The 22,256-nt window shown below is 35.9% G+C and overlaps 1 protein-coding gene across 20 annotated transcripts in view; it reads right to left on the bottom strand.

The window, feature by feature from the left end:
• RALGAPA1 (Ral GTPase activating protein catalytic subunit alpha 1) overlaps positions 1–22,256 on the bottom strand; it is a 131,477-nt gene that overhangs the window by 93,442 nt on the left and 15,779 nt on the right. For all 20 annotated transcript variants that reach the window (XM_040557420.1, XM_040557421.1, XM_040557422.1 and 17 more), the window contains exons 7-16: positions 21,100–21,215; positions 18,205–18,343; positions 12,646–12,854; positions 12,050–12,289; positions 9,813–10,004; positions 9,187–9,324; positions 6,082–6,230; positions 4,708–4,837; positions 4,042–4,279; positions 1,621–1,782 (exon numbers count right to left, since the gene is read on the bottom strand). In XM_040557420.1, the coding sequence (XP_040413354.1) occupies positions 1,621–1,782; positions 4,042–4,279; positions 4,708–4,837; positions 6,082–6,230; positions 9,187–9,324; positions 9,813–10,004; positions 12,050–12,289; positions 12,646–12,854; positions 18,205–18,343; positions 21,100–21,215 (1,713 nt within the window). The remainder of the gene's footprint in view (positions 1–1,620; positions 1,783–4,041; positions 4,280–4,707; positions 4,838–6,081; positions 6,231–9,186; positions 9,325–9,812; positions 10,005–12,049; positions 12,290–12,645; positions 12,855–18,204; positions 18,344–21,099; positions 21,216–22,256) is intronic.

Below are 22,256 nucleotides of genomic sequence, written 5' to 3'. Positions count from 1 at the left end.
AATAGAGATGAAATTTTAACTGGTTACAGTAATATAAACTTGGCTCATTAATATCAAATATAAGGCAAAAAAGAACCAAATGAAGGAAGCTGAAGTATAGTGAAACTAAAATCAGATTATTTTGCTGCTAACCAGGTCAATATATAGCTTGATTAGTATAAGCAGTGATTTTAGGGCTAACATCATATAAATAGCCATCTTTCAAATAACAGCAAAACAAAACCATTAAAAATTGATCAAGCAGTATAACCTTCTGACATCTGAAATAATAATTTGAGAGGGAGAAATTTTAACATGAGCTTTACCTTGTTAAGACAATTAAGACTTAAAGCAAAAATACTGCAACAGTTAATCACAGCCTATCTGAAGAGAAGCAGAAGTTACATTTAAAGTATCTGTAATCCATAAGGAAAACTTTTGAGCCAAACTAGCTGTCAGCATGAGATAAGGAAATGCTGTGTAGCATTTGGATACACAAAATTAGCATTTTTATAGTAGTGCTTACAGAACAAACAACTCTCCCACCCCAACAGAAGGCTTCAGATGCTACTCGTAAACAGATCTTAAAAATTTATTAAGAATTTTGAAGAATATTCAAATAATTTTCTTTGCTACATAACCTTTGTGACTTCAAAAAACAAATGTGAAGATTTTTGGAAAGCTAACAGAGATGTTAATCTCTGAAAAGTTAACACTATTACATATTTGATTACCATTCCTGCGTTCTAAAACTGCGTCAGATTGTACCTGCTTCCAAGAAGTATCAGTGCAAGAACACTTCATGACTGAAGCCACTACTACTACAGAGACAGTGAAAAAGCATGAGATACTCCTTAAAAGGTTCTTCTTTTACATGAAAAAGTAAAATCCGCTTAAACTTCCTTCACATAATGGATAGCACTGAGATCATCAAGATAAGAAAACAAAGTAAAGAAATTTACAGTCCAGTTCATGTTAAGATATGGTAGGCAAATCATACAAATGTAAATGAGTCTTCTTTTGAGCAATCCATCTAAACCATTGACTACCATCAGTCATTTCTAACACTGGAAAGAGTATCTGCAAGTAATGAAATTGAGAAATAGGTCACTTCAGAAATGGAGAACTACACGGCTGCGCCAATCTCTCATTAACGCAAGATTCAGGGTATAGTAAAAGACAACACATTTTATGAACTATGCAGACATGTACATAATTCTCACACTTTTCTTTCCACAGTTGGAAAATACTCTACCTATTGTGTGCATAATTTATGAAAACAGACTTAAAAAGCCACCTATCCATACCATTGATCAAATTACTCAATTTTTTTTCTTTTCCATAGACACACAACAGTATTATTTTTCTAATGCATCTTAAGCGTGTGATCAAACATTAAAAGTTACACAATACTTAACTACATTACTCTCATTTGCAGTAACTGTAATTGTAGTAACAAGCTATTCAACTACCCTCAAAACATGTAAGGCTACATCATTTACACTTATATATTCAACTAATTACTGCAGAGAGTATACTTTTGTGGGGAAAAAAAAAAGTTAACCATGTAGCTACAATGTCAGTTATGAATTCCTTCCCCTTTCTCAAATGTCACTTAAATCAGCTTTTACAGATACGTACCAACTGTTTTCTGCCGTACTATGCTTCTTGCCTTTTCTGTCCCTGGAGATCCAGTGGTTGTAGCACTGCGTTGTCTCATTGGTGCCTGTCCAGGCTGATCACGGCTCCAGCCTCTAGAAAAGGACTTATCAACAGAAGATTTGGGGAATTCATGCCCAACTCCTACAAAAATAGAATTGTAAATTTATTCACTACTATGCTGGTATCACCAAACAGTGACAGTTGTATTCTTTCAGAGAGATTTAAAGTTGGATAAATTATCAAAGCTAGCATGATTTTAAAAGCTAAACAGCACATTACTATATTTAAGTATCTCTATAGATCCACTCAGCTAGCATTAACTGAGGGATACTGAATTTTTTTTCAGAAGCACTGGTGCTATTAAGCTATTGTGATTTTCTTTTCTGACCAATTAAGTTCAAAAACACAAGAAAACTGGTTTTACAAAGACTGTAGACAAATAAAATGTGTAACTATATACATTTTACCTCTATCTCAACCTTTGCTGTTCCTGTTAGACAAAACACACAAAATCATACATTACATACCATTAATACTGCAGTTGTTTGCCAAATAACCTTGTGACACTTGAGGAACATGAAGTAAAAATGATAAAATATTTTATCATCAAATGCAAAAGCAAGTAAAAGGGAATTTAGGCTCAAAGAACAAGGTTTTTTGGAAATTCACCCTAAAAATACTATAAGAAGAAAAGATGTAACAAATTCAGAATTGACATTTATATCAAAGTCAATAAAGCTCACATGAGGAGTTTTCAAGAAACTGTACACAAAAAAGCCCTGTGAACTAAAGAATATTTGCAGTATATTTCCTTACCCACACTGAACCGACTTATGATCACAAATTATACTTTATAACAGTTAACGATCATTAAAAGGGCATCTTCTTGGAAAGTGAGCCTTAATAGAGCATGTTCATTATTATTAACAAATCAGCAGAGCCAAAGAAATTGGGCATAATCTGTATGGAATTTATTACTTCCAAAACCCACTAGAGTTAACTCTTCAACTCTCATTTAATAATGGAGGCTCTGGAATTCTACTGCTGAAAGATAACATAAACTCTTCTCATGTGGCTCTGTATGGGTGATACAGATGAATCAAAATATTTTTTAAACCTCTATTCAACATAACTATACACATTCTTATCCAGTATCAGTTTTATTTATTTTTTAAAAACAACAACAACCATCTTTTCAAAGAAAAAGTAGCTGTATAGAACAGGAAAGTAAAAATGCATGGTCTGGAGCAATCTCTCAGAAAGAAAAATGTATGTTTGTTCAGTCGTCATGAGAAGAACAAAATGAAAGTATGAATGTCTCTGCCCAAGATGAGGAATTTGGAAGCATGTGAAAACATCATTGGTAAATACAGGCTAAAAGAATATCCTCTTTAAGACAGGGAAAGGAACATGCACATTGAATATTGATTATTTCTCACTGACAAACCCTAGGGACGTTTTAAGTTCCTTCCCTTAGGTTTGGTTCTCCCTCAGAGATGTGTGATGAACCACATCCATCAGAATACAGAGAGATTAAAAAGTAGACTAAAAACGACACTTTTTTCCATCTTTATTACTCATCTTAAATACAGTTCGGCCTCTCAAAGCCCTTTTTAAAGAACATACACGTATTATACAGTAGACTAAACCAAGACTTGTGGTGACATGCAGGAAGTCAGTCTCTAATTTGGGAACAGAAGCCAGGCTTTGCCAATCTCAATTCAGCACTCTATACAGGAGGACAGATTTCCTGCCTCAACAATATCAGAACTATAACAATAAAAGTAGCCACCCTCTCTCTCCTTGTTTATAGTCCTACAGAGTCCTGCATCATATCAGAATCAGTTTAAAAACTGGTACCATTCACATGGTACTAGTATCATTTCACTTAGTCAAAGTAAGTCACTTTAACAAAACCAGTCTTCACCATGGTTTAGCAGTGAGTTACTGCTCAAACAAAACTATGTTAATCTAACATTTTATCTTTCAACATTCATAGGATTTCAGGATCCGTGTTCCAGTTATGCTTGCAATAGGCACTTGCTACCTAATTTTTACCAGACATGTAATCCTCATTAATTTCAAGATGTTATGATTGGGACTCAACTTTTATTTGATAAAAATGGAAAGGTTTAACCCATAGTAGTGTAAAATTTTGGGTTTAATTCTACATACCTTTAGGAATTAAATTCCATATGTGCCTATTTGCAGGACTGAACCTTTATGGTAGGATTTAACAGTGGTTCTAAAAAACAGCCTTACTGTAAAGAAACTGGGTTATTTCAGGTGACAGTTATGTCTAATTAGGTACTCTGAAAAGACGGGACAAAAACTCCGTTGTACCCAACATCTCATTAGCTCCACTCAAACTCTTAAAATATGTACATAGTGCTGTCTTACCTTTGCCTTTGTGTTTTTTCTGCTTCTGCTCACTTAATTTATCCAATGGCAGGTCACTGAGGTCCAGGCTATAGAGGTTTCTAGCTAATACTTTAGTTAGTGTCTCCATTGTCAATGACCACTCAGTGGCCAGCTCTTCCCAATATGTCAGTGATGACATTACAGACAGCAAGTCATCCCAAAGTTCTCGAGAGATGTACACATTTAGATTTGCTTTGATCCAAGCTACTATAAGAGTCTAAAAGAATAAAATGAGAAATGTTGGCTTACCAACAAAAGATGACAACATTCAATATTACTGCTTAAAAAGAAGTTTCTAACTGCCACAAACATTTTTGTGTAGTCCTAATATTCACTTCCTTGCCAGTACACAGACTTTCCATGAATAATCAAGTATTATGTTAACACGTGCTTCTGACTTTGAGGAACAACTGGTTTGACTTGTGTAAGATCTTTCCATACATTACAAATTTTGTTGAACAGTTTTGTAACACTGTCCTCACCTAGTTCTCATCACATTTATATCTTTTCTATCCTTTTTTCACCCTACTAAAGAATCTGAGGACTTTACAGATCCTAGAACAAACCAGTCAACAGCAGCTGTTGCTTCTAGTCTCTTGGTCAAAATGAAACGGAATTAATTAAAGTGAATTAATGTTTAATTGCCTGGAAAAGAGGTCCTGCAAGTCTTCCTGCTAAGGTGGAGTTTTTTCTTCCTTGATACTGCAAGAAAGTTTGGGGTGGTATTTTCAGCACAGATTCAGTAACCCTGAGCAGCACAAGTAGCATCTGTTCCCTGCAAAACAATATTAAACTTAGAGTTACTATTTTACTATAATCCTATATATACCAAGATACTTTTAAAGACAATGACTGAGCTTGATTTGCCCAAACACACTGCAAACAGACTGACTTTTTTCTTGTAAAAGAAATTACTCCCATGCCTTCCACACTTGACTTTCACAGTGAGGAACCCCTATTGCCCTGTAACATCATGTGCAAGGTTGTTCAAGGGTCATCACTTTCAATGGCCTGAAATTGCAGGACAAAGGTTTAGTCATATTTCTGATCTGAGTTTATACTTTTTTTGTATGAATGACAAGTTTTGGCAATGTTACATGATCATAAACAAACTTCATTAATTCTTTTGTGTGGCACAGAAACTTTGTCATCACAGTCTAGAGCCACTTCTTTACTGACAAGAAATTGGGGAAGAAAATACTAATTTAGTGTGATCTGTTTTCTTTTATTACTCCCAAATTTCCCAGTGGCTAGCCTTGAACTGATTCCTTATTTCCTAACATGAGCAAACAAATTTTAAATGACATGTAATGCCAGCTCTATTTACCCAGTGAGAGACTGAATGCATGTCAAATTAAAATGGAATAAATCAGCCATCTGAAATCCCCTTGATACTGCTTCCTTACAATGGAGAATGGTGGCAATATATTACCTCATTAAAAACAGCTATTTAAAGAAGAGGGGGAAATAATGCAGATGACTTTGAAGGAGGGTCCCTTGTCCCTGCTATGAATCTTAAACACTGGAAAGGACAAAACAGTTAAAACAGTAAATGGACTCTTGTAAAGAAGTGTCTAAAGCTGGAGTTAATTATAGATCAAGAACAACTCACATTCATTATAACAATTATCCAAGCTTATCTGAGGATTTTTGTCTATTTTTAAATAAGGCTGTGAAGCTTCATATGTGACTTCATACTTAGCACTTTGACACATGAGCAAAATGTCCTGGAAAAATGTCATCAGTCAATCCTTGATAGTAGTCTGTATATTCTAGCTTACTTATTTTTTCATTGAGGGCTAAGCTGACTCAAACTAGCTAGTGCTTATTATCGGCATTAACAGAGGAGCTCACCACTTCCCCTGTGGTAAGTCGTTTGTGATTTTAAAGCCCATTCATTTACTGATTTAGAGGAACAGATTCACATAGTCAATACCATCCTACTGTGTTTACTACCAAGCACCATCTCACATTTATCTTGTGAACTAATAATCTAAGACAAAAACATTAGCATTTTACCAAGTCTTCTTGTCCATAGTCACTTGGACTACCATGTGGCGGTAGATATTAAGAATGCGTTTACACATATCAGTGTGTTCGTCCAGCAGAGTTTTAATTTCATTTGCTGGTTCAAGAAAGAATATGTTTGAAGAATTTATAATAAAAACCTGTAAGTAAAAAAAAGTGGGTGTAATGAGTTTGAAGCACTTTGATATTTTCAACAGTTTAGCTGATAGTAACACGGAAAGACAACACCCATGATTAACAGAACGGGCTGCATATACACTCAGAAGTATGTATTTGAACACAAGTTAGCTTGATTTGATGATAAAGCTACAGAAAAACCAATAGATTAAAAAAAATATCTATAAAACCTATTTGTATATCTTTGTTCTCCTAGATATATGCTACAAAAAATTACACAATTATTTAGTATGATGGACAAAAATATTCCAGTAAAGAAGTCCACTGCTTCTTTAAGCACAGAAGTTCCACTGTAAACGAGCAACTGACTAGTATAACACACACTAAACTACTTGAATGAGTCCTTGTACACTCTTTGTGCATCAGCATGATGAAGAGTGTACTACATTCTGGGAATCTACAGTATTCATCCCATCACGATCAGCATGGCTTACCAGAAATAGGAAACAGGATACCTTCTCCAAAGTGGTCGCCATCATACCCAGCAGTACAATTCAAATATGCATGTATTTTATAATAGCTCCATGTGATGCTGCAAATCAGATATGGACTACCTCCTCGGCTCTATGAAATCACATACCAAAATCTTCATAAAATTGACAAACGTCAAATACCCAGCAAGCTCATGTGAGGATGAACCCCAGGATGGTTCAAAGGGAGAAAAAAGGACAAGATTTCCAGGAAAATATATGGCAGCCAAGTAACGTGTAGTGGCACTGGCTTCAGGAACTCTTGGCTTTTTGGTTCCTTTTACAGTGCAAAACTGTGTTCATTGGAAGCCCGTACCCACCACTGCTACAGATCTACAGATCTACCACCACCACACATGTAATACACTCTCATCAAACAAGACAAATAAGAGTTCTTGTAAGCTATTTGTAGCTCACAACCAAAACCACAGTCACCAAATTCACTTTTCTCATAGGTATATTTACATAATTTATGTAAGTTATTCTTCCATATGGAAAGAAAGCAGCAGAATTTTTAATAGGTTTTAAAAGTTTCTGTAAGCTGCAGAAAATCTTCTTATGGATGCTACTTACCTGTCCTCTTCCAAGGTGCAACATACCAGGCATATAAACTATAAAAGCTACTAGGATTAACTGTGCCGTCAAGTTTGAATGGTCACAAGTACTACTTCCTACATATTTACGTTAGGAAGCCTGCCAAAGTACATGATGGAGTTAGGGAATTCAAGCATGTAAGCCTGTATCCAGAAAGGTACTGTTTTCACAATATTCAGAAATGAATGAAAAACATAGTCAAAGCAATTCTTCGTGCCATTGATTATCCTTTGCTCCTTGTGCAGTGGAATGATATTGTACTATGTCAGCATTATGCAGCAACAAGAAAAAAAACAAAAGCAACATAAAACAACAACAAAAAACAAACATGTATACACTACTAGACTTTAAATAACTGTGTTCTTAACATAAGTTATTCTCAGCTTTGGTCTTTAATCTGGGTTAAAACATTATGGAGGTTGGGGAATGTATTTTTCACAGAAGGCAATAATTAATGGCGAGTCCATCTATTGTGAGGACAGAAAATAATTACGTCCTCTGGAGTGCTCTTTAATGTAATACCATTTACTGTAATAACATTCTCGGGATGAAAAAGGGTAACATACCGAATATTAAAAAAAAAAAAAAAAAAAAAGATCTAGTAAAGAGTATTATGACAGGCTGGATTTGGACTCTATCCTCTGGTGAACAAGTCTTCTTAAGGCTGAATGATTTCAATGTTATTAAATATTAGCAAGTTTTCCACTGACTTCAGTAGACAGTGAATTAGGGCTTTTAGAATGAAAACAATGAAACCAAAGCAGGCATGGACCCTTCAGAAGTTACAGGATCTACTATTAAAGTGCTGTTATATTTTCATGTGAGGTTAGGAAATATTTAAATCACAGGCAGTTCTAGATCTCCAATTTATTTGTCTTTCTTAATCCACATGTTCATGAAAGCATTGGTTCTACACTTGTAATCTCCCTCTACTGAGAGCTTTGGAGTTTAATGATTAAAAACTATTAGTATACAGTTAAAAGTTACTTGCTTCAGCTAATGAACCTACCCGCCTTGAAGGACCTAGCAATAAGCCTATGCAAGAATTAAATGGGAAGAAAACTTAAGATAGAAGTCTTGGATTCTTCATTCACAGCAAATGGCAAATGTGGTTCTAGGTCCGGAAACCTCTCAAATTCAGACACTGTGCTGGGACAGAATGTCTTGATTCTGTTTCTGGCTAAATAAGATATTTGCTGGTCAAATGAACCTCTGTCTAGAAAAACTTCAACATGAAGTATCTCCCAGACATTCACGGATGCGTGAACCTTAAAAATACATTGCAAATGGACAGACTCTTCATTCCTTTCCTAGAAGCATGTCATACATATTCTACATATAGTCACTGTATGCAAAGATTATGAAGGTTGAATTGTTATAAAGTTTGAATTAAAAAGTCATTTCAGTTACAAAGTTTATTTTTATATTTAGCAGTGAACAGCATTATAGGAAATCATTCAAGCTACAGTAAAAACTTTGAATTCTAATTGGGATGGTAACCCATAATTCAAGTGCACACAATGGAGTAGTAAATAGTAGTAAATATACACCTGTTTGGTTTAGAATAAATTTTCTTCTGGATAGAAGGCTACAGTCATATACACACTACAATGTAAGTTTGTGTGTACATATTATACATAAAATGCACATATCTTCTATGACCATAAATGCATTTCAAAGAACCTCAAATTATATACTTTTGATTATATCTAAAATAATTTGCAGAATTTGGAGATGCTTTGAAGGGGCATGGGATGCCTTTGCAAGAGTATTATGCTGTATTCTACTCTTTCACGTACTGATACCATAATTTTTACTATTAGGCTGAAAATCAGACAGCAAGTTCATTCCATACCTGCAATACTGACTGCACTCCAGCTCGTACATTTTGCTCTTCAGTATCAATTTCGGAAAGTTTATGCAAAGTGTCTTGGTAACAGCCATTTCTTGCCCAGTTTGAATTTCTAACATGACTGGAATTCATACCTTTTTCCTGAAAAATATTTTGCTCTTAAAATCCCGTTGATCTGTTGACAGGTAGTTTTTGTTTTACATTAAAGGACAAAAGATGTAATAGATAATACATGTCAGACAGATACATCTTAAAGAGAACATCATGTTTAAAGGTGTTTGTAGCAATTATTTTAAAGTATCTGGATAAAGTAATTACTATTTTTTCCTACCCATTTATTTGTATATAATTTTTACACAGCTGAAAGTTGACATACCGTATAAACGATATCTTGGAAGTAGTTTATAAATCTATATGATTTCTTTAAATTTAAATAGACACATAAATATCTACAGATAATGGAACAAATCGGTAGCACATACATGCGCTGTTTAATTACCTTTGTTTCATTCCCCTCAACATGCTGTAACATCCAACTAAACCACTTATAGTCTGTTGAGAAGGCCAATTGGTCTCAGCCTCTGTCTACTGTGCAAAAGATCCACAAATAGTAACCAACAATATTTTACCTCTTCTCTTTCTTTTGCCTTCTCTGATGAATTATGGTCTACAACATTTTCATCACAATCTACAGCTGTACACTGCATTATTTCTTCAGGTTCTTTCATAAATAGGGGCTTATCTTCTTGCTGGATCCATTCCTGATAAACCTTTACCACTTTCCTCATGGCAGCGGCTTCACATATTGGCAACAGAAATGCCTGGGAGTAGAAACAGAAACAAACAAAAGCCCAGTTACATTACTTGAAATCAAATTGGAACTAAACTACGTGGCTTCAAGCTGTAATTAGAATTGAACAGTTTTAAGTACAAAGTGTACTTCTAAAGTCAAGAAGCATCAAGATAAGTACTAAACTAGTGCTCTGTAATGGCCAGGTTCTAAGGCATAAGAGAAACAAACAAACAAAAAAACCTTACAACCGCTGTAGGATCTGAACAAGTAAATTACTCCTGAACCTAAATGTTAGCTCACTTTCTTCATCTGAAATCTGAAAGTGTGCACACAGGCAATGGAGAAAAAGTTTTAACAAGAAAACTTGTCAACAAAGTAAATTGAAAACTTCACTGCCAAAGAGACAGATATGAGAATCTGTACAGGCAGATCTACTCAGTGCCCAGAACTGCTGAAATTAAAGCACAAACACTCATCAAAAGCATGCAAAACAAGTGAGCAGAAGTTTCTACTACAGCACCTTTGATTCAGAGGACTTGGAAGAGGGGAGTTAAATCAGTTCTAAATGACAAAATTTCAAGTGTCATACATTACTGGTAGGCACATATCTTATTTTTATCTAGATGAGATTCAAAACAGTAGCCTTAAACAGTAGCTTGACTCCCTGAAAAGATTTCAAAATTATTATTTTTAAAAATAATGCATTTGAGTCAGTGTGACGGCCAATTTCTGCCCTCTTCAGGAGGTTTTATGTACCTGCTGTACTGGTAACAAGTAGTCAGAGATCAGGAACTTTTAACATTAGGCAGGTTTCAATGAACTATAAATGCATTTACCAAAGACCATGATGACCTAACTGTATTAAAAAAAAAAAAAAAAAAAAGAAAAAAAGAACAGATAAACTACATTAACACAATGTTTTATGGAGCCCATGGTGTGAATGTTGAAAACTCACTGACTCCTTTAATTAGTGCCCACTTGACACAAACAATATGCTCTCTCTCCAGAAATGGATGTGTCATCTGAGTATCAAACTAAAAAGTGTGAAGAAAAAGAAACCCATTAAAATGAAGTGTGAAGAAAAAAAAACGAAAGGGTTGTAAATAGATGTATCAATAATTTTGAATCTACATTCAATGCCTCAGGCTCTGTCAACCCGAGTGGCAGTCTAAATTTGGTAACTCTGCTATCTCCTTCAGTAATGCGTCCCAGTTCTTCAACACATGGGATGTGGTTAAGCTTCTGATAGATAAGTTTCAGTGGATATGCTTCTGACATTCACCTCACTCAAAAATAACCCCTTCATCCAGAAATACTGGAGATTTTGCATGTTTAGTTTTATGTTGTTTAAAGCAATTAGCATCTTGCACTTCAACTGAAAGTTAGCGTATTTTTCTTTAATTTTATTCAGAAAAACCTCTTCACCTTTTGTTCTATTCTCTGGGACATACAGAAAATCTACTTAGTTCCATTTTTCTGCTTTGAACTCAAAGCTAAGTATTTTTGTATTATAGGAAAGACTCAGTATTCTGGCATATGTTCTTAATTTTAATTTGTTTAGTAAAGTTTACATCTGAAAAACACTATTTTGAGTACACTTAGCTAACACTTGTGGTTGCAGTGAAGTCAGAAGCAGAATGCTACCTTCTGTAGCCATCTGTCTCACCCTTCTGATGAATGCTGTCAAGGTAAGGGCATTTGACTGCTCCTAAAACAGCTCTTGAACAGCTGCAGACTCCTACAGCAGGTTTATTTTTATGTTTGATTATGAGCTCTAATAGCTATGGGGTTGATGCATGAAAAGATCAAACACTCCTGTCTATAGGGAACTGTAAAATCCAAGTTAAATGCTCTAAAGCCGGTTAGGAAATAAATAGATTTAGAAAAATCAGGAATTGGAGATATTCTGATTAAAAGGGAAAAATTCTGAAATATTTTCTAATGCTTTAATTTTAAAGGCAAGATGACAAAAAACATATATAATGTTCTGGTTAGCAAATACACTTGAAAAAACTCTGACATCGTATACAGTATAATAGTCAATATTCTTCCATTCTAAAGCAGGTTCTTTACCTGTCGAAAAATCTCAGTTAGAAAATTAACATTACTTCTTTTAGAAGAAAAGACTTTGCGGACAATTTCAATATCAGTTAAATGTTCTTCATCAATACTGCAGAGGCTGGAAGAACTTGGTTCTCTCTCTGTTAGAGTACTTGTATTAGAATGAGATTGTTCTGGCTCTGCATTTCTGTCCTGCTTATCAGTGCTGTCATTTTTGCTGTCTTCCCTCGAAGCCATGCTAGCAGCTGCTCTCTGAAACAAAAATTAAAGGGAATTTCCATAACGTATTTTAGCAATACAATTTGAACATAAAATTTAAATCGCATAGAAGAATAATTTAAAACAGTACAAAGAATTAAAAAAAAGACAAGATACAATGCATTTCAAAGATTTTTACCTCCACTTGATTAAAACCCAAATGTTTAGCAGATTTATTTTTTTTAAAGTACAGCAAATCCTTCTAGACTGAATTCATATGCAGAAAAATTGTTTAGAAATTCCTTTTTCCAATTCTTCATCAGCTATAATTATCAGAGGATTACATGCTGCTGAGAATACAATTAAGACAAACACATGAAAAGAAGAAAACTTTGCATATTTGGTTTTACCTGTATATTCTTTGGCACATTTTCACCTTCCATCCCAGGAATATGAGGTCCTGCATGAGGTTTTGGCTCAAGCCAGAAAGACACCAACCACCGAATGACAATAACACGAGCCTTAATAAAAGGTTCCTTTGTGCAATATATTGCCTCATTGGTTTCAGCATCTTTCTTAACCATTACATAGTGTGGCTTTGGTCTCATCTGTGGTATATCTGTAAGGAAATGCAACATTTTAAAATACATGCAGAGAGAAAACTATGTGCGTAAGAAATCTGAAAGCCATAACGAATACATGGTGAACATTCAGAGATTGTTTTGTTAATATTTGCTGTTGCACACATCATCCCAAGATGTGCCTAAATGGCTATGATATAGATAATCCCAAGACTAGACTATACGGCTTCAAAAGGTTGTAATTTCTTCCTAGAGAGAGACTGTATCTGTAGTCCAACAGACAGCAACAAGTTTCTGCTATTACAAAGCCTTTAATTTTCCTTGGAAAGTGATTTGTATAGCCTCATTGCCTGGCTTGCAGTTTTTTCCCCTAAAATAAGTTAAAACGTTTTTATATTCTTGTAATGTTTTCAGCCTTTTTTAAGCTATGCACTACATTTAATATTTAAAGATAAACTTCAGCAAACTCATCCAATAGCATAATGAACTACTTCACACGTGCACTGAAAACTACAAAGCAGTTCTAAGTAGGAAAATAACCATTAACTACACTAGAATGCAGCCTATACAAGAAAATTGTTTTCATATAGAATGAAGGCAATGTCAATTTTTTTATTTTTTAATAAGTGTTTATAGCTAAGTTACTAAGCAACAATTTATCTGTGACTCATACCAACTTTACAGACATTGAAGAACCCTGTAAATCACTTACATCCTAATACCAAACCTAGTGGGAAAACAGATGCAGTTCAGAAGCAATGCATTAAATTTTCTAATGCAGTCTTTGAAATCTCTCTGTCTGCAGCAACACACAGTTAAGCCACGTAGTTAGAGATAAGGGTCATCAGTCGTTTACTAATACAGATCCTAACATCTAATCATGCCTATAAGGGGATAGCCTTAATTCCAAACTGCATTTTAAAAGCAGCTGCAATAAAAACAGCCTCTTCTGGCTCTGAAATAGGTGAAAGATGAGTAATAGGACAGTGAAAAATTCTTCTCCAAAGCCACTGGAGTCTCACAGCTTCATCTAATGCCACATTTGCACCAGATAATTTTGGTGGACTTTGCTGCCAGAACAAGAGCACATACAACTTCACGTGATTCAGCTAAAATACAATTCTAACAGTGCTAACTCCCATCCTGGATTGCAAGAAACACAATGAACGATGCCCAGTAGGATGACAATCCAGCTCTGAAAGAACTGTGGTCATTTGGGGTTTCTAAATCTACAATTCTCTTTTCTCCATCCCACGTTCTATGCAATGCTTCAGAATAGTGTACACCACCTGGTCTTCTACTCCTGTAGTGACAAAGATGCTGATGGTACCAGTCGTATTCCTGAATCTGATACAGAAAAAAACAGAGCGGCAGTTTTTGAAAACCCAACTTGGAAGACATCTGCAGTAAAAGTGTTACAAAAACACAGGGTGGGGAAAGAATAGTTTTTTTTGTTGTTGTTTGTTTTTTTTTTTTTTAAATGGTGCATAGTCTGCATTTCTGCAAGGACATGTATCAACATCCCAGTGAAACTCCAGGCATGTATCAGCAACCTCAATACTGCAAAAGCCATCTCTGGGTTTCGCAGCCCAATACAGAGTGTAGAACACTGCTGTGATACAAATCATTAACAATCTGAAGCGACTACAAGACTCCTGGATATGCATGGCATTTCTCTGGAGCAGTGTGCCAACTTTATTCCTGGTTCTTCAGCGTAGAAGGGCAAGTATGAGATCTGCTCCAATACAAGGAGTTGATGAAAATCTGTCCGAGGACTGAAGATGACATGTTCAGTCAGAACATACCCTACTGCTGGCATTTCAGTATCACAGCTTTTATCTGGGGATACCATGCAACCTCCCCCTCCCTCACAAAAGCAAACAACAAAAACACAAAACAGAAGGCAAGGAAAAGGATGGTCCTGTTCACATATGGAGAGAGACTGATTGTGCAGAGCGGTATTTCAGCACTGTCTCAACTTTTCTACAGTATGCAGCTAAGTAGTGAGGTATGTTCCATGGTTTTACAAATCTTTGAGTAGGCCAGAAGGCAGTTCAAAAATAGTTATGCTTGAAATCAAAGAAGATGCAAAGCAGCCACACTGCATAATATAAAGTTGTTTCCCGACTATATCTTCCTAATGCCAAGCCAACAGCTGAGTTTTTTGTGTTCATTTGTTTGAAAGGGATCCAGCACAATTTCTGCTGGGTTATGGCGTCATAATTCAAGAGGAATAAATCTGGACAGCAGCAAAGAAATAATTGCCTAGATAGTAGCTGCTTGTCTTCTGACAGGCATATACACTTCTAGGTGTCTGAAGTGAACACAGCCTACTTGCCACCATGCTGTAAAGGTTTCCCTGTTAACACTACACATGCACATCACAACAGCTAGCACCAGCATAGAGGATATCCAAGCTGGTATATCTCAGTGTCATTTCAACACACACATACGAAAGGAGTGACAATCTCATCCTGGTGCTGCTAACAGATGACTGTTTCCAGAACACACTTTAAAATAACATCAACTGCTTCTAATGGAAACGTTATTTTTAGAGAAAAAAAGCAGAAAAACTACGTGACTCTTGCATACCAACCACATAAAACTAAGTTACAAATGCACAGAATACTTTTAAACTGTTTACAAAGGTTTTATTTAATACAAATAAAAAACAGTACATTGTTTTCATTCTGTGGAAGACAGCAGCTTAGGAAGAATACTAAAAAAATTAACATCTTACACAGCAGCATATATAACAGCACAGTAAGTGAAAAAAAGGAATTGCCTGGTAGTGCAGTAAAAAAGATGCAAAAATCAGTTCTCTCTGCTATCTATTAGCATTCAGTAGGGTGTGAAGGCTGCAATACTGGCTATGCAGCAACAGCACGTAGACAGTATTTTCAAAAGGACAACCAGGAGACATGCAGTAAACACGTCCTTGCAGTACACTGTCTCCTTCTGTAGTTTCATGGTATCTTCTCAGAACATCCTCTCTATACACAGTTCCTCTCAACTGGATTATGTGCTGCAGCTGCTTCTCAAATCTATCTTCCTTCAACTGTTTCTTGTATTTGCACATTTCTTGTGAAGGCTCCAGGTGAGGGCACTGACCTAAAACCAAAGTAAAACAGAAGTTTACTAGATTGACTCAAATAACACAAGAGAAAATATTCCCTTCCCCCAACTTTCCATTTTTCCATTCTGTCCTGCCCCCCGAGAAACTTTGTGTAAGCTTGTGTCCAAAAGGACAAGAAGTTTTGGAAGACATACACAAGGCAGAAAACGAAAAAGCTAGAAAAAAACACAGTTGTAATAGCGGATACTTGCAGTTTTGACCATGCTTACTTTGTAAGTCAATAACAAGCTTAAGAGAGCCATATGGCAGCCTGCTTTTTTGTTTACCTGTAAATGAAGGAGCCCTTCTAAATGACTTAGAAATGGAACAGATATGTACATTACAATGATGGAAGTTAGAATTCCCCTGAAGTCTACCTATTGTAACCATAGCTCTTACTAAAGTTTCCAAAGGACATATTACTGAGTCTAAATATATGTTAAAAGACAGTCAAAACAAAACAAATCCATACTCCTGTACTGTACTGCTCTTCTAAGCCTGTGAGACTCATGAAGGAATTTGGAGGAGGCATACTGTTAGCTTCCTGTAACTGGAATGTCCATTACTGTAACTGATATGTGTATCTGTAAAGCTGCCTTAACAACAACAAAAAAATCTGCATCCAATATACCATCTCCAGCAAAGCCCCTGTATTAATGCTTGCTTAGTAAAACTGTTCTAATTCGTATCTTCTGACTTTTCCTAAATTAAATATTAGGTGAGTCGCATAAAAAAATTCGGTTTTCAGCAGCATGCTCTGTGTCAAGGTTTGCACTGCTTTCTGCCTGAAAGAGCTATCAATTTTGTTCATAACAGGCAGATACAGGATTGTTTTCAAATAGGGTGGGGAGAGGCATGCCAGAGAAGAATTTCAGAAAGGAGAAAATCCTATCCCACTTACCAATGTTTCTGTTGCCTTCATTACTGTTCTTTTCCCCCAGATCCTCAGAATTGCCTCTGACTTTGCACAGTTTAAGGTACTGACAGTAGTTTTGGAGATCTGAGCCCATTTCTTCTTCTTCCCCATTGTTCAAAACAGTGGAAGTTTCTTGTTTATGGTTCACAGAAAGAAAGAACTACAGTAGCACTTCTGTGGAAGATTCAATCAAGACCTCCACGAAAAGAAATTGGTTCCACGTATGTTGTTCCAAGACCTCAAGCAGGTTTGCTTTCCCAGCATTGCTATCATTCTACTTGTAGCCATTTCAACACTGAAACTCTCCAGTATCTTCACACAACTTTTCTTCTACAGTTATGTATAACTGGATTTATATTGTTTCTTCTCCCTTAGATGTCCGCTGTTTGTCTTTCCCAGGAGAACACCCATCCCAGGTTTCTGAAACACTCATCTCTGCAGAAGGCCATAATCCAAATACATGTACATGGACTGGCAGAAAGAAAGACCTTTTCAACATGCTTCTGACGACTTGATTTTAGAAGCTGGAATTGTGGCTGGAGAGATTGCTATTAATCCTTACGAGACACTGCATCAATATGCAAGAAGAACAGTGAGGTACCCATATTATTCAGGCAACAAAATGGCAGCTGAAAGCCTGAGCTGATGATATTTTCACAAACAAGAGTCTTCAACTCCGTTGGCTTACAAGACTTTGTGCATGGGTGCATGCAAATGTGAGACAGCAAAATCAGGATATGCAAACAACATCCTAGTTTAGAATGGGCTAAAAACCTCTAAACAAAACTCTAGTTAGGTTTGCTTAGCAAACACCTAGAATTCCAGTCTTTATATGGAAAGATGCATTTTAGCATGATCAGCTTAAAGATGGTGTTAAAACCTCACTTCTTCCTCCTACTGCAAGCTCTTGACAAAAGACAGTTGATACAAAAATGCAACCAACTTTGCCCTGACTGAAAACTTGAGCAAACATCGTATGATCCAAACACTGTGATTCTGTACAGATAAAGCCAACATCCCCCAAAGAACAGCACACTAAACCTCTTATCTCAACAGAATGCTCTTCTGAGCATAACTTGCATCAACAACAGAGACCACATTAAAGAACTGTTTTACAACATTTAATTTACCTGAATCAGGTTAATACAGTAAGATTGACTCAAACTAATGAAGTGTTCAGGTGCTTCCACAAATAGAGAACTGAGAACCACAAAACTGAAACCATAACATATTCTTTCATAAGGAGCACTTTTGGAGAATATTCTTTACAGGCAATGTGACTCAATCAAAAAAACTGCTTTGCCATATTCTGTATTAGAGAAAATGTAATGATTTTATCAGCTGTGTTAACACTTACCAAGTATAGGGTTATATAAGCTGGTCTCCTTACAGATGTTTGGGAAAATAGAAGGCAAGTAATATTTCTTAAAATTTGAGAATAAAAATGAAAATCCCTTTTCCTGGTTTTCCTTGTTCTTCCATTCTAAACTCTTAACCTTAAAAGCAAAAGAAGAAAACAACTGTTGGGTAAAGTAAACATCTAGAAGTAGAAGAGAAAGATGACTGATGAAATTGTTTCTTTATACATTATTTCTATGGAACAATAACATATATATTTTAATAAACACTTTTTAAAAGGGTAGAACAGAAATTAACTGGTAAATTTCAATGAAGCGAAGACTGTTTCCCCTTTAAAAGGAACTTAAACACATCAAATATTGAAACCAACAGAAATGCATCTGTTTTTATAGTCATATTAGGTAAGTCAGGAAGTAAAGTCAAACTAATTGTTTGGTTTTAATATTTCAAAATATTCATAAGAAAAGGACAATTACCCATGCTACTCTGAACATTTGTTTTAAAACATTTTGACTAACAACTGTCCTTGTATTCATTATAATAGGTATTTGGATTCATCTCTGCGTTTGGCAACATGAAACAACCCAATTTGTCAATTGCAATTAGAAGATACAACTTTAAAGTTGAATTATACAGATCTGCTTTTGGATTATGAGTGCTAAGCCCTCCTCATTACAAAATGTTTTCCTATTGAAAAGCATAAGTTCTTCTCAATAATAAACTCAATATCCAGTTTCTGTTTTTGTCCTGAAGAATGCATCTGTCTGCAGAGTTGTGTAAAGTCTACTACAAATAAATTAAAGGAAGTTTTCAGGAAAGCACCTTCCCCAAACACACCCTATTCCTTCCTCCAAGTCCACAGTTTTATTAACGATATATTTTCATGACAATAAGCCTTTAGGATGGAACACACATACATACACACACCCCAAAACAGTCAACAGAATAGATGACTAACGCATAGGAACTAGTAACCTGAAGTCCTTTTAGCAGTATTAATACCAAAAAGGTAGCTATTCATCCTGAAATTTTTTGCTAAAGTTTTTTTTAGAAGCACTGAAGACTCCAGCATTCACACAGTGAATAAGTTCTGTGACACTTGTCTGAACAACATCTAAATTTAGATGTAATGCTACCACTTTACTAGAGAGAGGACAGTTCTCTTCAAGAATATAAGGGGGTAATTTTAGTCAAAGTTAACAGTCATCATTAATCTACAGACCACAAGTATGATGGCCTCTATTCAAACTGGGAGATGCTGGAAGCAATTAAATGAGGCTGCAAATTATTCCAGTACTGTGAGTTCACACAGGAAGACAGATAAAATCAAGTCATGAAATGTTATACTCTATGTTGACAGTATCTGTGCCACTGTCCAGCCACTTTAGCACAACCTCTAAAAGCATGAAGAACTTATAGATTGGTCTCCCATTGGGTTCTGCTGTGTAATTCTGACCGAGAAGGTCAGTGCCCTGGAACACCTACAGACTGTCACACAGCCAAGCAGGTTGCTGAGCATAACAGCAGAGCAGGCTTTGAAGCAGTGTGCTAACTGGCCAGCAAATTAATTATATACTAATAGCTTAGCCAAACAGCTTTTGATAGGAGCTCCTGCCATGCCCTGTCTTAAGCATCTGAAATACTGACAAAGACCACAGAAGTGTTAAAGTACAAAGGGAAAGACATAGTGCGAGGTAGTAAGAGACACTTGAGTTGCATGCTGTGGACTAGATACTTACTCAAGTCTTTATTTTCTGTTCACCGTTTAGTTCTATAATCTGCCTTCTAGGTAGCTTGGAACATGTACGATCTTATTACCTAGTTTTCACAAAGCAATGCCACTATATTGTGAGTATAATCTCATCAGTGCAGTTACTTTCAAGCAGAGCTTAAGTTGTAAGCTTTGTCAGATCTGAAGCATTCCAAATATTTACTGCTTCCCACTGCTTCTGTTTTGAAAAGGTTCACTTGCACAGCTGTACCAGTAATCCCAAACTCTGTGTAGCATACTGTATTACACCTAGGTTTACAAGTCTCCTAGAACTAAAGCCCCAGAAAGTACGGTTAAAATAGCTACAAGAGTCACAGCTTGATCCTCACAAGATCTGGGCAGCAAATACCTCGTTGATCAGAAAAAGACACAAGCTCTTGCTAGAAAGCCATAACCTCTGTACCAGACTCTCAACATACCCTGGAGTATTTCTAATAACTAGAACTTTCCAGTAGCTAAGAGTTTCCATTAGAGAATGGAGAAGCTGTACATATAATCTCATGTAACAACATCAATTCTGGAAAGAGATGGAGGAAAAATACGATGCTGAGCACAGATACACTGTCTGTCCCAGTTTTACAGATCACTGAGTCTGAAATCCTATTTCCATTTGGTTTTGCCAGCTAGCCTGAGTATAAGCCTAGGAAAGAGGCCAGCAAAAGTTTGCTCAGACTTGTTAAAACCCTTATCACAAAAATCCAGTGCTTTCAGTTACAAGTTTCCCCTTAGTTTGAAAAACAAAATCCCTGACCATCAAGAAGCCTACACTATAAGGAAGGGCCTAGTTGATCCTTTCACTGGTTGAAGACAACATGGTGAGGAGACAGAAATGGGAAGAGAGCTGGAATCTGCATTTCTTGCAATGACTGACAAGCCTGTTTTTTAATCCATGCTTCAATCTGATGCAGGACCCTGTGGTGAGAGGTCAGTTCACAAGACAACTGAGGATTTTCTAAGAGACTGGGCTTTTCATGAAGGACTTGGTGGGATGGGGAGGGATGTTAAACTATTTTTATATATGCTTGCAATATAGGGAGTGCTCATAGCGAATTATTCGCCTTGTAATGAATAAACAGATGTTAGCTATTTCATATTTATTTGTTTGAAAACTATAGAACATACCTGAATTACTATGTATTTCAAAAGCGCTTCTAAGAAATAGCTTGTTAAGTCTTCTTGTCCTTTATCTCCTGATTGCGGAGGAACAAGTGGAGTGATTTCCTCTATAGTCACTTGAGCTATTAAAAAAAACAACAGGTCTACATTTATACCATTTCTTTCCATACATAAATATCTACCAAGTAATGAAAGTAGAAACGTACAGACACCTACAGGCAAAACATACTAGCTCAAACTTATTAAATTTCACTAAAGTAAAAAATTAGTTCTGTGTTGGTTTATATCTAAAAATACAGAAGATAAATAAATTCTCCCTATGCATCTTGGGAATCTACCTGCTAAAACACAATTTTTCCAAAAGGCGTTATCAATTTATTATTTGCATAAATTCCAAAATGGAATGTAATGTTTGTATTTTACAAATGCCAAACCTTTATATCTTTCATTATTTTCTTCCTTTAGCAATTCACCAGTTAATTTGCATAAAGTTTTAGCTTTATACTTCCTTTGCCTCTAAAGTGAAGCTAGATAGGTATTTATTTTACTCTTGATCCTGCAGTTACATATTTGCATTACACCCTTTGTACTCTGCAATTCTGTGCTGCCTACATCCTGTTTAGATTTGTTCCTCCTTTCCTGCTGTAGATACGTACACAAGATAACTCTAAAACAGGACTTAATCTAGCAAACTTTTCTCTGCAGAGCTGAAATTCAGCAGCTAGCATCAGCTTTCTTTCAGTAAATTTAATTAACAATGAAGGAGACACTGTTTGCTTCTATAAGCAATGCTTGCATCAGCTCTGAAGCACTGGGTAGAGATAGGGAAAAAAGTAACAGCACCTTCTGCTCAGAAGAAAAAGTGGTTAGCTTCTTATTTGCATTTGTGTGAATGCACAGTTTGCACTTGACTACCCAATTCCAAGTCATCAATAAACCTGAAATCCTAACAGGTACACGTAGAGTTAGGAAGCAAGTTTCCCTAAAGCTACAAGTGTCCAATACTGCTAGAGTGAACAAAGGAAAATTTGTCATAAAAAAATCGTAACAGAAAAAAATCATCCTTACTCTACTGACTACTCAATATTGATCACTCAATTATATTGGCATTAAAGAAAGTGTAACAAGCTTATCTCAGAATGTTCAAGCCTTTCCAATGATGT

Source organism: Cygnus olor, chromosome 5 (assembly GCF_009769625.2).
Source record: "Cygnus olor isolate bCygOlo1 chromosome 5, bCygOlo1.pri.v2, whole genome shotgun sequence".
Classification (NCBI taxonomy): Eukaryota; Metazoa; Chordata; class Aves; order Anseriformes; family Anatidae; genus Cygnus; species Cygnus olor.
This window is presented reverse-complemented; position numbering and strand designations above follow the sequence as displayed.